Below are 16,322 nucleotides of genomic sequence, written 5' to 3'. Positions count from 1 at the left end.
ATGATACATACCTGGGAGGTATATAGGATGATTTTGTAAGCATGATCGTCCTAGTTTTGTGCTCAAATTATATTCAAATCAAAATTAAAATTGTTACAAATTTTAAATAAACTTGAAGACCATGTCATTAAATAGTTAAGAAATTTTCTGTACCACTTAAGGATAATCTTGTAACAATAGAAACTTTTGTTTTTCAAATAATAGGAATTCCCCCCCCCCCCCATTGTTCACTTTAAATTATTCAGCAGATAATTTTTTTTTAAGAATTTTTATATCTTTTTATGTAGTTATCCAAATTTAAATATAAGTGAGTAGTTCTCGAATTAGATAACTTTGCAGTGTATAACGACTGTTAATTATAAATTATTTTTAAAAATTATCTAAGTTTAATTAATACTACACAACGTTTTTGTAACATCATATTTAAGGACTATTATCCTGATAGCATAAACATTTTAATCAATCAGATACTACTTGCTAGAATTTTCATTTAGATGCATCAACGTTTAAAAAAAAAAAATCAATTGCTAAATAATATTTTGACTTTTAGTAAAAAAAAAGGTGCGTTATCATTTGAAAAACAAAAGTTTGTATCGTCTTTACTCTTTAGATATAGGTACTTAAAAATTCTAAAAATTGGAATTTGTACAAGAATATTATTCAAAGAAAAAATGAGGTTGAGCGTGTTTAAAAAATCACCCTTTTTATGACGCGCTTAGGATTTCTACGTACCTATCTAAATGTTTAAACTTCCGTGCGTGCTGTGGGTTCTTCTTTTCTTTGACTTATTCTCGTCCCTCTGCCCGGCGGCGAGAGTGATAAAAGAATCGGATTTCCGGGCGTTATCAATATAAATAGAGTGATGGGTTTGGTGGTGAAGAGGTGGAAATATATAGGAATAGCTCCTACTATACTATCGCGTAAAAATCAGCTTTTCTCGGTGCAGTAAGGCTTATGCACGGTAAATCTGAATTAAAACCATTAGGACGGCAATAAAGTCCAGCTCGTTGATTCACCGTTTTATCATTCCAAACCGCCCGTCAACGATGGGTTCGTCAGTGCAACAATAGGTCTTACCTCGACTTAATTACATTAAACATGACACACTGGCGACTGCAGTGTGCTGTTTCCGATTAAATATAATCTAAATTGCTGTGTATAAGAATGAAAAGTGTTTTTTTTTTTTTTTTGTAACTGGTTGGCTCAGTTGTACTGATCCACTCGTCGTTCGATATTTTTTAATTTATACATAAGTCATAGTGTTACCAGTTTACTTTTATGGCACATATGTCTATTATAAAGAATATTGAAAGACAAAATAGAAATACACAAATACACCTGTATAGTGGCGCTGTATGTCGACTAAAATTTGATTTCTTTTTTTTTCAAAAATGACAAAACTTCAATACATTGTGAATAATTATAGTTATTTACTAATGGGTACTGCACCGATTTAACACACGCATGAATTTCGTTTTGGTTAACAGTAATCGAATGATATTTTGTTAGCATATTGTGCTGCAATTACTGATTACAGAAATATAATACATTTATTTGTGGGGTTTTTTTTTTTTTTTTTAAATGACAGAGAAAAGGTATTTTAGTATTTTTTTTTTATTATTCAACATAAAAACATCAATTACTGGGTCATTAGTTAATAATAATATAGGTATGTACATATTATGGTTTACATTTTAATTGAAGATTTGATTAAGTTATATCATTTGATTTCCTTTAAAAAATTAATGATGTTAATATTTGATTGGAGATCGGGTTTTGAGGCTTCACTTATAATTGATACCTATATGGACTTATATATATATATATATATATATATATGGTGTTTGATTTTTGAGTCTGTGTACTTAAAACGTTCAATTAATATTTGATTATTGAATTTTTGATTGAAATGTAAAAAGCTGCAATAGGTATCCGTATATAGTTTATATAGACTTCAAAACTACTCGAACACTTTCGACATAAATTCGGAGATAGTTCTTAGGTATATCAGCAAAGTTTGGAGATTATATGGTTCTAACCGCTACATTCAAAAATATACCGATTTCTATATAGATATCCAATAGTATTTGTTAGGGGCTCATCTCGGTCGATTTATAGTTCAAAAAGCTAAGCGGTGAAGATGGAACGATTTGCCCGTAATACTTGAGAGGTAATACGCATACTAAACCGGATGTGCACCAAGATATAGTGAATTAGTGACGCGTTTTACGTTCTTTCATTTATAATGAAGTCGAGTTATACAGCTAATATACAGGCAATATAATATAATAATATTATATAATAGGTATAAAGACGCGACTATTTAAATTTATCTCGATATACGTTTATATTATATATATTTTTATAGCCGGACGACGCGCACGGGAATAATATAATAGTAATATACAACTATAATGTAATTCCGACCGGAAGAATTGTCTACTTATATCATATTATAATAATAATATATGTATAATAAATACCTATATAATACGCAATCGCGTGTGGTGTTCGATTCTGCGAGAGATGAACCCGTACGATGGTATTATTATATTATATCGTATCGTCGGAGGTGACCAAGTTTTTCGGCTGTGAAATTGCGGAGAAAGTTTAATATTAATAATATCTTCTTTTTTTTTTATTTGTTTTGTTTTATTATATCGTTTCTGCACTTGCAGGCGGTGGGTGCGATGCGCATAATAATATATAATATATTTTAGAAAAAACTCCAACGCCCCCGTTACCCGCCACTCACACTAGATAATAATATTATGTATTAGAATATTATGGTCCGGTTCGAATTTCGTGTTTTTAAGACGTTTGCAACAGAAGTTGCAATAACACTATATTATATCGCATCCTTTCATATTAGGTATTTTTTTTACGCGCTTTACTACGTTTGTATATTGTATGGATTATAATAATAAAAGGGGACAATGCCCGCCGATCGCCTGCAGCAGCGCGTACAATATTATTAGATCACGAATTAATGTCCGTCCTAAATCCTAATAGACGTTTCAAACGACGAGGCCTAACCATTCTTCCGGTATCCGGTTGTCCGCAGTAGTATATGCGCATGCGATAGGTACCTATAATTATTTTTTGAAACTTAACGATACGCGTCTGCCTAGCGTCGTAATAATATATTAATTGATGTAGTCCGTCCGCAGGATTCTACCGTTAAACGTTTATCGTATGGTATTTATGATTATTGTGTCGAGTACAGTTAATTACACTACGATACCTATCCGATTGCGCGTATAATCGCTTGCGATTGTTTTCCATTATAATTTATATCGGTACACAAAAACCATGTGCGGGTTACGTCTCGTTTGTCGTGTCCGTCTTACAAGTGCGTAACAATGCAAATTTGCGCTCAGCAAATCACGTTTAGCTCCGTAGGTTTAAAAATTTGAGCGAATCGACCTAGCATGAGACTTGATGTTAAGAACATTATCCGTGTTCGAAAGTGGGTTTTTTGCGATACTTCAATTTTGTAACAAGTTATGCGTATATAAAAAAGAGTAAATTAAAAATGCTCATAACTCGCATAAAAACTAAGTTATCACAACAACAAGAAACCTACTCACAAACACAGATAATTTTCTTACCATCAAGTTTCATAATAGGTCAATCTACTATAAAATTTAAAGTAACGGAATTAAACGTGTGATCTGCCAAACGTAAATTTGTCATGTTACGCGCTTGTCAGACGGAGACAGCAAATATGTGTGTACCTATAATAGCGGTCCTCTTAAAAACGCGACGAATCAGTAAGATGGCATCGCAAATTCGCAACCGTCATATTATCATACCGTATAATATGTAATATTTTTGTGTACGTCTATCGTATACCAGCTAGGTATATATTACACCCAAATACGGTATATTATTATTACAAAAAGAAGTGTGTTGTGTGTTTAAAAAATAAAAATGATAATATATATTAATCCGCATTCCGTACACTACAACGACTGGTTATAACGGCGTCCGACGATTTATATATATATAAGTATATATAACGTACAAGCCGCTTCGGCAATAAAATATATTATAATAACATTTATACTTCCGCGCAGTCGTTGTCAACGTCTTGTTATATTGCCATATCGGCGTATTATAACGCAATATCGTCTGCCATTTTGTGCGATAAATAGGTATAGCGGTAGAGGTAGGTATACTTATGTAGGTATATGTTAAACAAGAATATATAATACAATTGTCCGCAATAAAACGAAATGCTTTAATCGAAACTTTCTCACTCGAACATATAGGGACCTTTCGCACACGATATCGCGCGAATAATATAATATATTATTGTAACACAATATATGTTTTATTATTATTTGATTTTATTCGTACACACAAATAAACCAATTACACATTTATAGGTACGTACGATATTATAATAATATATGCATGGTATTTTTACCTATATTGTACCTACGTCATCTAATTTATGTCGTCTTTGAAAATCCGTTTCATGTCATAACAGCGAGTGATTATCTATTCCTATAATAACCGCCTAACCTAAACACCTTGACTTGGGGTCGCGTAGGTCAAAAATAATAAAACGTTGATTTAAAATTGATATTGATAATGATAGGATATTTTTACTGTTCAAATTTTTACCTAATATAGATGGAGGGGGTGGAGGGGTTGTGAAGTGATTGACCATATTTTATAGGTACCTATTTTGGGGGTCGTGACACTAAAAAGGTTGAGAAACGATGCCTTATACTCATCGTAGATTTTTTTTGTGTGTATGTGTTACCGTAAATGCCCGATCACTAGGTAAACCTAGGTTTTACTAGTTAATGCTAGGTTTTACTGTTTGTAGGTACTCAGTAAATGCTGACATTCTTAATTTTATTCGGACTTTTACTAAACACGTTGTAGGATATACAAATTGACTTAGTAAAAGCTGATCAATACACGACACATAATGTTTAAGCGATAAGCTGTATAAAAATTATAATTATATATTATTAAAACAAACTACTGACAGTTATTTAAATTGTTATACAAAATAAAAATGCATTTAAAAACAGAATAATAATTATTATTTATTCATACAAATTAGTAATATTGGTGGGTTGTTAAAAATAATTATTTAATTTTTTATTTATTTGCACATGTTGTACTATTATGGAATTTTAAATGCATTTTTTTTTTGTATAAAAATTTAAATAACTGTCAGTAGTTTGTTGTAATAATATATAATTATAATTTTATGCAGCTTATCGTTTAAATGTTATGTGTATTGATCAGCTTTTATTAAGTCAATTTGTATATCCTATAGGATGTACACAACTTGTTTAGTAAAAGTCCGAATAAAATTAAGAATATCAGCATTTACTGAGTACAAACAGTAAAACCTAGCATTAACTAGTAAAACCTAGTGTACTAGTATACCTAGTGATCGGGCATTTACGGTAACATATGCAACATATGCATATGATCATAATACTCCGCCGCCGACGCAGCAGACAGATCCGGACGTCGGGAAACTACCTATGTTGTATTTGGTTTATAATGGGTTTGCCCAAACTTAATTACTCATAATTTTATTCGTATAACGGAAATATTTTCAACCAAACATAAATCCTATTACAAAAACTGTTTTTCCCGGTTAATTTATAAAATACGATATGAATTATGACTATTTCGAGACGATGATAGGTTTAATTATGCATTTTTCATGAAAATATTTAACCCACTTCGTGTTAGTTTTTCTGAGTTACATTATAAAAATATAATTATTGTTTGCTTTTTATTAGCAACCAGCTTTTTCTACACTGACTTAAAACTTGCCGCGAGTCAACAATTAGATGGACGCATCTATGTAGAAAATTTGTATTATTTCCACGAGATGATAAAAATGTTGAATAAAAAACTATTTAATTCGTACTATCAAGCAATTATATACGATACGATAATGTCATTTTTTTTGTTTAGGATCTTATTTATATAATTTATTGTTTAACTTTTATAATTAAAAACAAAATATATATAAATAATCCTTTTAGTTTTGAGATGCACCGAATATAAATAATTCGTTTTTAACGACTTTTCCCTCTAGTTGTAATCGATATACAATTTTAATTGAATTAAAAATGCAATTATCTTGAGGAAACACGAAATGTTAAAACTATCAAGTCGGCTATCGAAATTGACAGGTCCGAATCAAGTTTATAGATATACCATGTAAAAATATTATATCAGAGTATCAGACAAAATACATAATATGAGTTGAAACAATCTTAAGTGCAGCAAGATAACGTGGACACAATAATATTATAATATTGCCTTTACGTTTTGGACTATTATCGTTTTTTATTTCCTTTGTAAGCTCCATTTTTAAAAAATTTTTTGCCTACCTCACCGTGATAGATTGTTGTACATAATAATATTACTGATGCAGCTTGCTCATAGTCGTTAAATAAAATCATAACGCGCGTAACGCCTCATTTTTAAAACTAAACATGTATGATTATTATTATTATTTTTTGTATTCTTCTATAGCTAGGTACAAAAAAATAATACTATTATAATTTTTTTTTTTTTTTTGCGTCATAAGTATATGCTTTACATATACTCCGTCCATTCGATTATTGCACTCTGTATATTATTTACAATAAATGTAGTTTTTTGCATTTATTCATCACATCATCTCGTGACATTTGATTTACGTTAAAATGTTGCGATTTCTGTACATACTTGTTTTTAATCTAATTAACACAATTTATGTATTCTTAATCGTTAGGTACGTATTCTAACCGTTACTTAATTTTTCTTTCTGTGTCGCTGTCTTGATTGCTGTCATCATAGATTATAATTATATCGTTTCGTTAATCAGGCTCGATCAGTTGAGATAAATAAATATTATTATGCTATCTTACTATTCTTATACTGTAAAGTGTATATAGCTATATCATATTAAAATTGTATCATTTTTTTTTTCCTGAACTCTATCTTTATCGCCCTAACCCCTCCAACATATGTCTAGTACAACGTCGTGATAGTCGACCGGTATATACAGAACGACTGCAGATGCATAGGTAGGTACTTGATACACGTAAAAAATATAAATAAATCGTCCTAGTCGACAACGAATTACCGCAATTATTAAGTGTGTCACGGAAAGAGTTTGTGATTCCGCGTATCTCTGCAGAACTGCCCCTTATCATATGTATCGTATAACCGTAAGTATAGGTATTTTAAATTATAAGGTCAGCATTATACTCGTCGTGTTTTCGCGTCCGTCGAAATAAGGTCTGTTGTTATTTAACCGTATCGATTCATGTTATATTATTATATGCATCACGAATACTCCCTCGCTTTGCATATTCGTCACACGTGAGTAAAACATGTTCATCCCTTATATACGCTCGTTAGACACATAAGCCATGTGGGACGCACTCGTAGCGGTTTGTATAAATAATAATTCGCACACTGCAGTAGTCGTATATTATACAAAGTGTGCATGGACAGAATACCCTATGATGTGTGTAGTCTTTGTATACATGATGAATATACACACGTTGTTGTGTGACAACTCACACACACACACACACACACACATATATATTGTATTACCACTAGAATTCATTATACTGATTTTCTGCAAATATATGCGTTGTTGACCAAACGAAGAATAAGGGGACGAGGGGACTCTTCGAAACTATACTACATAATATATCTATACCCGAATAGTTTTGAGTGAAAGTTTTTTCTATTCAATGTTATATGGGCATAACTGCATGTTGTTCCCCCCCCCCCCCAAAAAAAAAAAATAATAATACAGTGTAATATCCGTTTCTTATTTCCACATCATCAATATATACCTAGGCCGTTGCGTCGCCATCACAAAATGAAATGTTGACCTGCAATCCCCACACAAATATGCGAAGATTTATGAAAAATAGACAATCTGTTTTTAAAATAAAAAAATCTTTAATAACATGTTAATATAATTGAACCTACTTTAACGATTAAAAAAATTTTTCTCTTGAAATAACCTTTAGGAGAAAATATTTTACCATCAGTTAGAAAACCTGAAATAATAATACAATTAAAATTTAAAAACGATATAACAGTTACTTTTAAGCAAAAACGGCGATAATATATGAAGTTATACAGTTTGTAGAGATAAAAATATATATCGTGATAATATTATGTACAAAATTTATATAACATTAACGTTATTTTTCAAATAAAAAATAAAATCTTTTTATTATATATATTAATTTTATGGTTCCATTTTTTCTCATTCATGAACAAATATATATTTTGTTGAAACACATAACGTAATTTTTCTATTTTTTTTTTTTCAACACAGTGTAAATAAATTAGTATTATTCATTATATAATATATCAAAATAACTTATGTTGCTTACGAGGAATAGCCACATAGAAAATGTAAGACCTTAATAAAGAGTCACTATAGTTTGGAAATAAACATTTTTGTAAAAATTTTATTTTATACTAATAAAAAAATATTCATTGAATTTCAAAAACCTACTCACTATTTGATCCGATGGTTTTTAATAATTGGTATTGGTTGTTTACAAAAATCTTGCAGGTTACGGGTTTTCATGGTATTGTATCAATTTTTTAAAGTTAATTTTCATAATCATTCAGTTCTACTTAAATATCAGCTTGCTAATTTCTTCTTTTAAACATTAGAAGCTTAATATTTTAGTAAATTTGTATTTATATAACTGCAGTTCCATAACAAAGTTTATCTCGCCAAAAATTAGGATAGTTGTAAACTTTTCAAATGTAAAATGTTTTAAAATTCTGGAATACTCAATACTGACTGTATTCATCTACACAACCGTAGTCTCCATAAATCTAACCTCAAACGAAATAAAAAAAAATTCGACTCAAGAGTTTTTGAAACACAACTTAAAAATACTTCGAGAGGCAAGAGACTCAAGACTCGGCTAGATTATACCTGTTTATAATGTAATTTATTATGTAATAATACTTTTTAGATGTTTTAGATGCAACTAGAGGATAGACTATTTTATAATATTATTTAAATGGTGGCCTGCAGGTGTTAGTGTTAAAATTATCAGGTACATTTTGAGTTATTGTTTTGTGTATCTTTAAAACGACAATGTAGTGGCAAAAAAAAAACACTGAAATTCTCACGAAATTCACAAGGATCTGTTTACTATCGATTGGTTGCGTGGTTTTTAATCTTTTAATTTTACGTCTAAGCGATAGATAGATCATCATCAATCAATTGCGAATTTGCGAATAGTTTGGGCCACAATTACATTGAATAGTAAACCGATAACAACGAATACGCGTACCTATCTCTCCTGCAGCAGTATATAAGCAGGTTAGGTATACTACCAATATATAAAGTTTCGGAATAGAAATGGCGGTGAAACGCGTATATCGCCCTTTTTTCTATACGAATAAGATAATGGATGACTGCTTCCTCACGTGTCCCGTCAAGCCCCACTATAGCCAACCCTCGAAAAACGTATTATTTTTTTCATAATTTTTATCATCGCAGTGCCCGACTTACGCATACCGAAAGGCGAAAACGGAAAAATCGCTCTACCGATATACCGGTTAATATTCACATATTATATTATTATTATGTGATGGCGCAGTCATCAGGTGTTTGAATATTATGCGTATTCTTCGCCTTAACGTGGAATTCAATTATATTTTTCATCCCCCCCCCCCCCCCCCGAAGACGAAAATCGGACTGCAGACGTGTGTGCCTGTACCACATCTATCCTGTGATGTAGACAACGCCACTATGTATATACGTAGCATCGATTATTCGTCTTAATCGTGTTTCGATATAATATTAAGATGATGTCAGCAGCGCACTATTTGTTTTCTCTTTCTGGCTTAATCGTAACATAGACAAAACGCATTTACGCAGAATCATTTTTTCTACGTCTTTCAGTAATTTTAGAGTAAAATCTCCCATTATATAAAAGGTATAGAATTAGAGAATAATATTTTTGAGGAAATGACTTATCGATTTGTCTAAATATTGTCTCTAAATAGTTAAAACATCATTTGAATGTACAGTATTTTTTTGTTTATTCTGAAAGTCGAATACAAAGTCAAATATCAATAAAATATAAAATCGATATGTCATTCCCTCAAAAATATTTTTTCTCTGTCTTTTTTTGTGATGGGTGATTTTGCTCTAAGATTATTTAAAAACATATAGGAAAAACGATTCTGCGTAATTGCGTTTTGTCTATATTTTACGCGTGGTCAGAGAGAGAAAACAAATAGTGCGCTGACATCCTCTTAAATCAACAGCATATCACCCGTATCATATACGTAGTGCACAGAGCTACGTAATAATAACAATAATACATATTTGACACTTTATAAACGCATAATAATATTATATTATTTTATTGATGTTGCACACTTGATAATTATTTCGACTATATAATACGAGTATTATAAATTATTATAACATAACATTTGTTGATCATATTATTATTTTAATATAATATACTAACACTGCCGTATTTTGTTGTGTGCACTTTTCCGCCGTCTTCCTACGCCGCTGTCGTCGATTATTTTATCCTCAGCGACAACGAACTCATGGAAGACCCGTTTAACATGTACGCTGCTAAACCGTCGTCGATATCCAAAAGACCGACGTACGGCACGCCACCCACAGTGCCCTACGACGCTACCAGGTACAACAACAACATCGATGTCATATGTACAACATTATACTATTTATTAATATTAGGGCTATGGGTTTTTTTTTTTATAAAAAAGCGTTATTTTTAGCGCACCGAGAAATATACAGCAAAATATAAACTTCTTTAACATGAAGTTTAAATAAGAAACCATTATGAGTTAGGTAGTTCAATTTTGAAACTATTCTTTTGTTGTTTTATTATAATAAAATTTCCGTCAATTAAACCTTTTTTCACACATTTTAAGATTTTTTTTTATATTCGTCTAATAATTAATTGGTATTCACATTTTTTTAACGCCGCACTTGATCAATATTATCTTAGCTTAAAAAAAAAATTTTACTTTCAATACATTTTTATGTATATATTAAATTATAACATTCCAGTACAGTTTATACTGAATTTTTTAAGATTTTAATGCGTTTAAAATGTTTTTTACTTCATTTTTTTTTATATTTTAAGTATATATTTTTAATTCATCAAATCTACAGCCCTCAATTATTAATTATATTAGGTATATTATAATATAGTGTTGTTTGTGCATTCACGTTCGATATAAAACGTTTTGTACATAGCATCAGTAGCCGATTAGAAAATTAACCGTTTTTTCCCACGGTTAATTAATAGTGTATTGTTGTTTTCGTTTGGCTTTTTTTCTTGCAGTTTTATATTATATTTTTTATAAACACCTGTATATTATGTGTGTTTGTGCGTTTTATTTATCTACATATAATTATTTTGTAGTTTGGTTACATTGTATATACTATATATGCTATGTAAATAGACTTGTTAGTGTGGTTTCCTCCATTTTTTTATTTTTTCAAATTCTAAACATAATATTATGACTCTTGTTGTCGTTATTATGATTAGTATTATTATTATTATTACTACATGGCACATTATTGTCCGATACTGTTTCATTAGTCGGTGTAATAATTGTATGTATATTTATATATAAACTGCCCGAGTATAATAAATATACACAATATTATATTGTAAGTATATATATATTTTATCAGACGGGATGTCGTCCCACTGTTCGCAATATACTTCTTCATCGTTATACGTTATATAACGCAAAGCAATAGCTATAATCCTCTGGGTGCAATTAGTCCATACTAACTGGCAAAATGATTAGTATACAATTATATTTGTTATTATGATGTTATACTAATCAGACGAGCGAAATAAATTCTCGCTGATATAAAAAACCAACACCTTAGTCAGCGTACTGCTCAACTAATAATAAATTATAATAATAATATTATGCCATGTTGTTCCGTAAATATCTTATACGTGCGATTCTTAATGATTACATTGATTTATTGAAAAAAAAAAATGTATATAATTGAAATTACTGGGTATACTTACATCGATAGTTATATGATGCATAATCTATCAATTTTTTCTGATACACTCTGCTTAAATATAGAGTGTAACAGCAAGTTCTAACGAATGAAAAATAAAATTGATACCAGTTGAAATACCAAATTAAAATTATATGGCATACAAGAAATATACTCATGTCAGGAAATTAACAAAACTATATTGATATTCAAAAATTAAGCTACTTGAATTTAAATAAACGTGTTAACTATCACAAGTTATTTAAAAATTGGCTTTATTGAAAAAAAAAAAAATAATAAAAATGAAAATTTTTGTTTTCTGTATTAAATAAAAAATAAATATTTGAACAAAAATTATTTCATTCGACAGATATCTATAGGTACAGCCTTTATATGAATAAATAACTAATTCTCCGGAACTGAAACAATCACATCATCGGCTGTATTATAACATTATTATGATAATGATATTATGCTAAACTATTACAACACACTCTGATAACTATAGTAGAATATAATATATAAGTTATATTATTTCTCCGCTGAGATTTCTCGTCAAGTGAACTGTTTTCGTTTCGCTATAGCTATATCGTTATTGTTCGTATTATTATAAATTCTCAAATTTCCTTTAAGTGGTTCGCAGAAAATAGTATATATATAACAATGTTATAAGGACAGAAGTTATGTATTTCAATGCATTCGAATAACGGTACAATCCAATCATTTTATATATCACATAGAACAAGTAGGTGCGTTAATCAAAATTGTACTCGTCGAACATGCTAAAATCTATTTATATGCATTGTGCACTTTATATTTATATATATTTAAAAAAAAAAAAAATTTACCGCAATAATAATTATTGATATCATGTAAGATTTCAAACAAGTATATTTATACAAACTAGTTTACTAACCTAACCTAACGATCTTTAATATTTATCCATACATAATATTGTAATAGGCGATCATATAAATTATAACATTTTTTATAATATAATATAATATAATATTTAATATTATAATAATATTATATTATATAATATAATATTTTTACTTATGGGCCATTATTATATTTTACTATCGTCGACTGAAAACATGGGATAAAAAATAAACTTTTTTATGTAGGTTAATTTGTGTAATTTTTTAAATTTTTTTTTTTTATTAATTACCAATAATTGTAACTTGTAGAACATTCAACATAGTACCCATTATAAATATTTTTAAAATATTTTCAAACGGTTTCTGAATATTGTTTTTAAATATTTAATGGTAGCTTATTGATCTCGTAACATATAGGGGCACATGTCTCTGCAGTTACAATTCCAACTGCATCAGGCATCAGCCAAGTCACGCATGATTTATACGATTATTTATTATTTTTTAGTCATTTCAGATTCGAAATATTATTTAGTATTTCTTTTTTTAATACTTTAATTAATATTATGATTATTTATTGTTATAATTTACCGTTATGCACGACTGGAAATATAGCCGAATAAAATCGTGTTTGATATAATACATCAGGTGTTAATGATTTTGCAGGATACGAGTGGAAAACATGGAGCGACAGATCGCTAATCTAACGGGATTAGTTCAGAAAGCTTTGACGCACGCACCGGTCGTGGCACCACCGTTCAGAAATGGTAAATCTTTGATTTGTACACACTAATATCAATGTATAAAAATTATATAAACCGACTATTTGAACGCCCTATATAGTTTTTAATATTTGGTTTTCGACCGTTAGCTGAATTTTTACTTAATCATTTTTTTATACATATATATATATATATATATATATATATATATATATATATTATACATATTTCATTTTTCTATAGACAATTATTTTCATATAGGTATTGAAGCACCCACTCTTAAAATCGTCTACCTACGTCCTACACATAATACATATTATATACCACATATTATTATCTTATGTTAACGTACACACACTTCACCCGTGTACATGGCAATTCACAAAGCATGCACATGCCCTCATTTATTCCTTTGATAATAAATATGTATTCAAATTGTATTTAATTTATAATACGTATTTACCTACGCCTAAAGACAATATTTTCAAATATCAATAGTAATACGAAGAGTGTTATGTTCAGACTTGTCTAGACTAAACTTTAAACAATATGTATTATTCTATACTTAATGAAAAACCATAACACTGTGGCACCTAAAATACACTGAGAAACTATCCTCGTATGAATTTCGATTTACATGCGTCAACATTTTTAAAAAAAATCATCAAAATACTAATTTATAATAAAAAAATGTGTTCTTAAGAAGCTTTTACCGTCTGTTTTGTGTTGAAACATAATATATTTCATATCATGACAATCCTTGAAATGATGGTGTCAGAAGTCAAAATATTTGAAAATATAGTCCTTATAAGTCGGTCAAAAAACACCAGGATATTTTTAATATAAGGGCGATGAGTAGAGTGCTTGCTCGGTGAATCGCGCTGTATATAATATGTATATAATATGTATATAATATGTACATATAAAATACGATTAATACATCCGCACTCATATTCAATCCATATTGCTACCATTATACCCCAAACCTTTTCATATCATATTTTTTTTTTATAATACATCTTTATGATAGTATATTATACATTTTTTACTAATTTCTGTCTGCAGTCAATATATTATTATTATTATTATTATTATTATTACTATGTAGGTTAGGTTACCTTATACCTTAATCACATATATTATTTAATTTGTTGACACGACTTTGCTTGGTTTTTGACGTTTTAATACCCGTTTTCTAACACTTATCTCTTTTTTCATTATTACTATTCAGCTAGTGATGAGTTCGATAAAGTCTCCGGCGGAAGCACCACGTCTCTAGCAGGTATGTTTGTCTATTTTCTAACCCTTATTATATACGATATTATTGCAATTCTTTATAACACTGGTAGTGGTTTACTATAAATATACATAGATTCTCCAAAGGCTTCTATAATTGGTCCAAAGCCTCCCCCCCTTATTTTAATAATGTTATACTCTTGTTGTACCTACCTACCTACCCACCTACCTATACCTACACTATTATAACTAGTTTTTTTGCTACCTCTAAAAAGATTACAACATTTATCCGAGATAAAAATAAAAAACTTCTTATATATGTAAGTGAACGATGCCCAACAGACATCGCCACCTTGTAAAATTTTAATGTCTATGCTATGTAATATAATTTATAACCGATAATATTTTAGAATATATATTTATCCTTGTATGATATATATATGTATATATATATATATATGCTTTGTAGAGGAACCATACAAGCGGTCTGACACTAAACCTCCTAAACTCGGACGAGGTTAGCTATACACTATTTTTATTCTTATACATTAAATATATTATTATGGTAATATAAATCTATAGGTGTGCGCAGTCTCCTATTTCAGGTGTGGCTTTTATGTTTTTGGACCACCCCTTACAACTCCCCCCCTCTTTAAAATATATATAAAGGCTACATACAAGACGTGATAGCGCTAGTCACGACAATATTTATGACAAAATTGATAATAAAAATTCTGATTTTCTTAAAAAGTTAATTATTGACTCTTTTTATCTAAATACTTGGGGTACCTGATTAGAAAAATTACCATCCTCAGGTGTGACCATAGTCCTACATAAGCCACACCTTCGCGGCCTAGCACACGCCTATATGATGAAAAGAACGCTAATGCATAAGTAGGTATATATATATATATATTATAGTAGACTATTTTTTTGTTTTTTTAGACGTATATATACCTACTAAACTTAGATAGTATTTGTGTTGTATTTAAAAATTTTCACTCTGCGTATTGGGCAGCCTTTCGGCTGGCTTATAATATTGTGTATATATATTTTGCTTTCCTGCACTCTATATCAAATGTCTTTGGTTTGTGTAAATATTTTATCACCTCTCTCACCCGTCCCGCACCCATTTACTAATTCAATTTGAATCTCGTGCGTTGAAAATCCGACGTGCAACACTCAAAAGGTAAGGTGATATTTTACGGCTTTCCAAGGTTTTCTTGGTTTTTGCGAATAACTACAAAGTGAATTAGTTTATTTTTAGGTCGAACGATATTTTAAAAGCTTGTATGTTATAATAATATATATTGTTTGAACTACTTGATAAACTTATATAGTTTCTTTTTTCTTTTTTTAAATTTCAGTAGGAGATTATACTCTTGACGACTCTCCGTCGTGTCTCCTAACCATCAAAAGTATAGCGTGCTTCTAATA

At 29.7% G+C, this 16,322-nt stretch overlaps 1 protein-coding gene across 13 annotated transcripts in view; it reads left to right on the top strand.

Annotated features, from left to right (window-relative positions):
* The window catches only part of LOC107167647 (coiled-coil domain-containing protein AGAP005037), a 224,868-nt gene that overhangs the window by 181,793 nt on the left and 26,753 nt on the right, over positions 1-16,322 (top strand). For 7 of the 13 annotated variants that reach the window (XR_016190798.1, XM_089222524.1, XM_089222520.1 and 4 more), the window contains 4 exons: positions 10,587-10,697; positions 13,594-13,694; positions 14,881-14,931; positions 15,355-15,402. Coding sequence is in view for 12 of the 13 variants with exons in the window: in XM_089222524.1 (XP_089078650.1) it covers positions 10,587-10,697; positions 13,594-13,694; positions 14,881-14,931; positions 15,355-15,402 (311 nt within the window). In the remaining variant the exon portion in view is untranslated. The remainder of the gene's footprint in view (positions 1-10,586; positions 10,698-13,593; positions 13,695-14,880; positions 14,932-15,354; positions 15,403-16,322) is intronic. The other 6 variants (XM_089222528.1, XM_089222523.1, XM_089222529.1 and 3 more) reach the window with 4 other exon arrangements.

The sequence above is a fragment of the Diuraphis noxia genome, unplaced genomic scaffold (genome assembly GCF_037042655.1).
Source record: "Diuraphis noxia isolate RWA-SAM2 unplaced genomic scaffold, SU_Dnox_SAM2 contig0003, whole genome shotgun sequence".
Classification (NCBI taxonomy): Eukaryota; Metazoa; Arthropoda; class Insecta; order Hemiptera; family Aphididae; genus Diuraphis; species Diuraphis noxia.
This window is presented reverse-complemented; position numbering and strand designations above follow the sequence as displayed.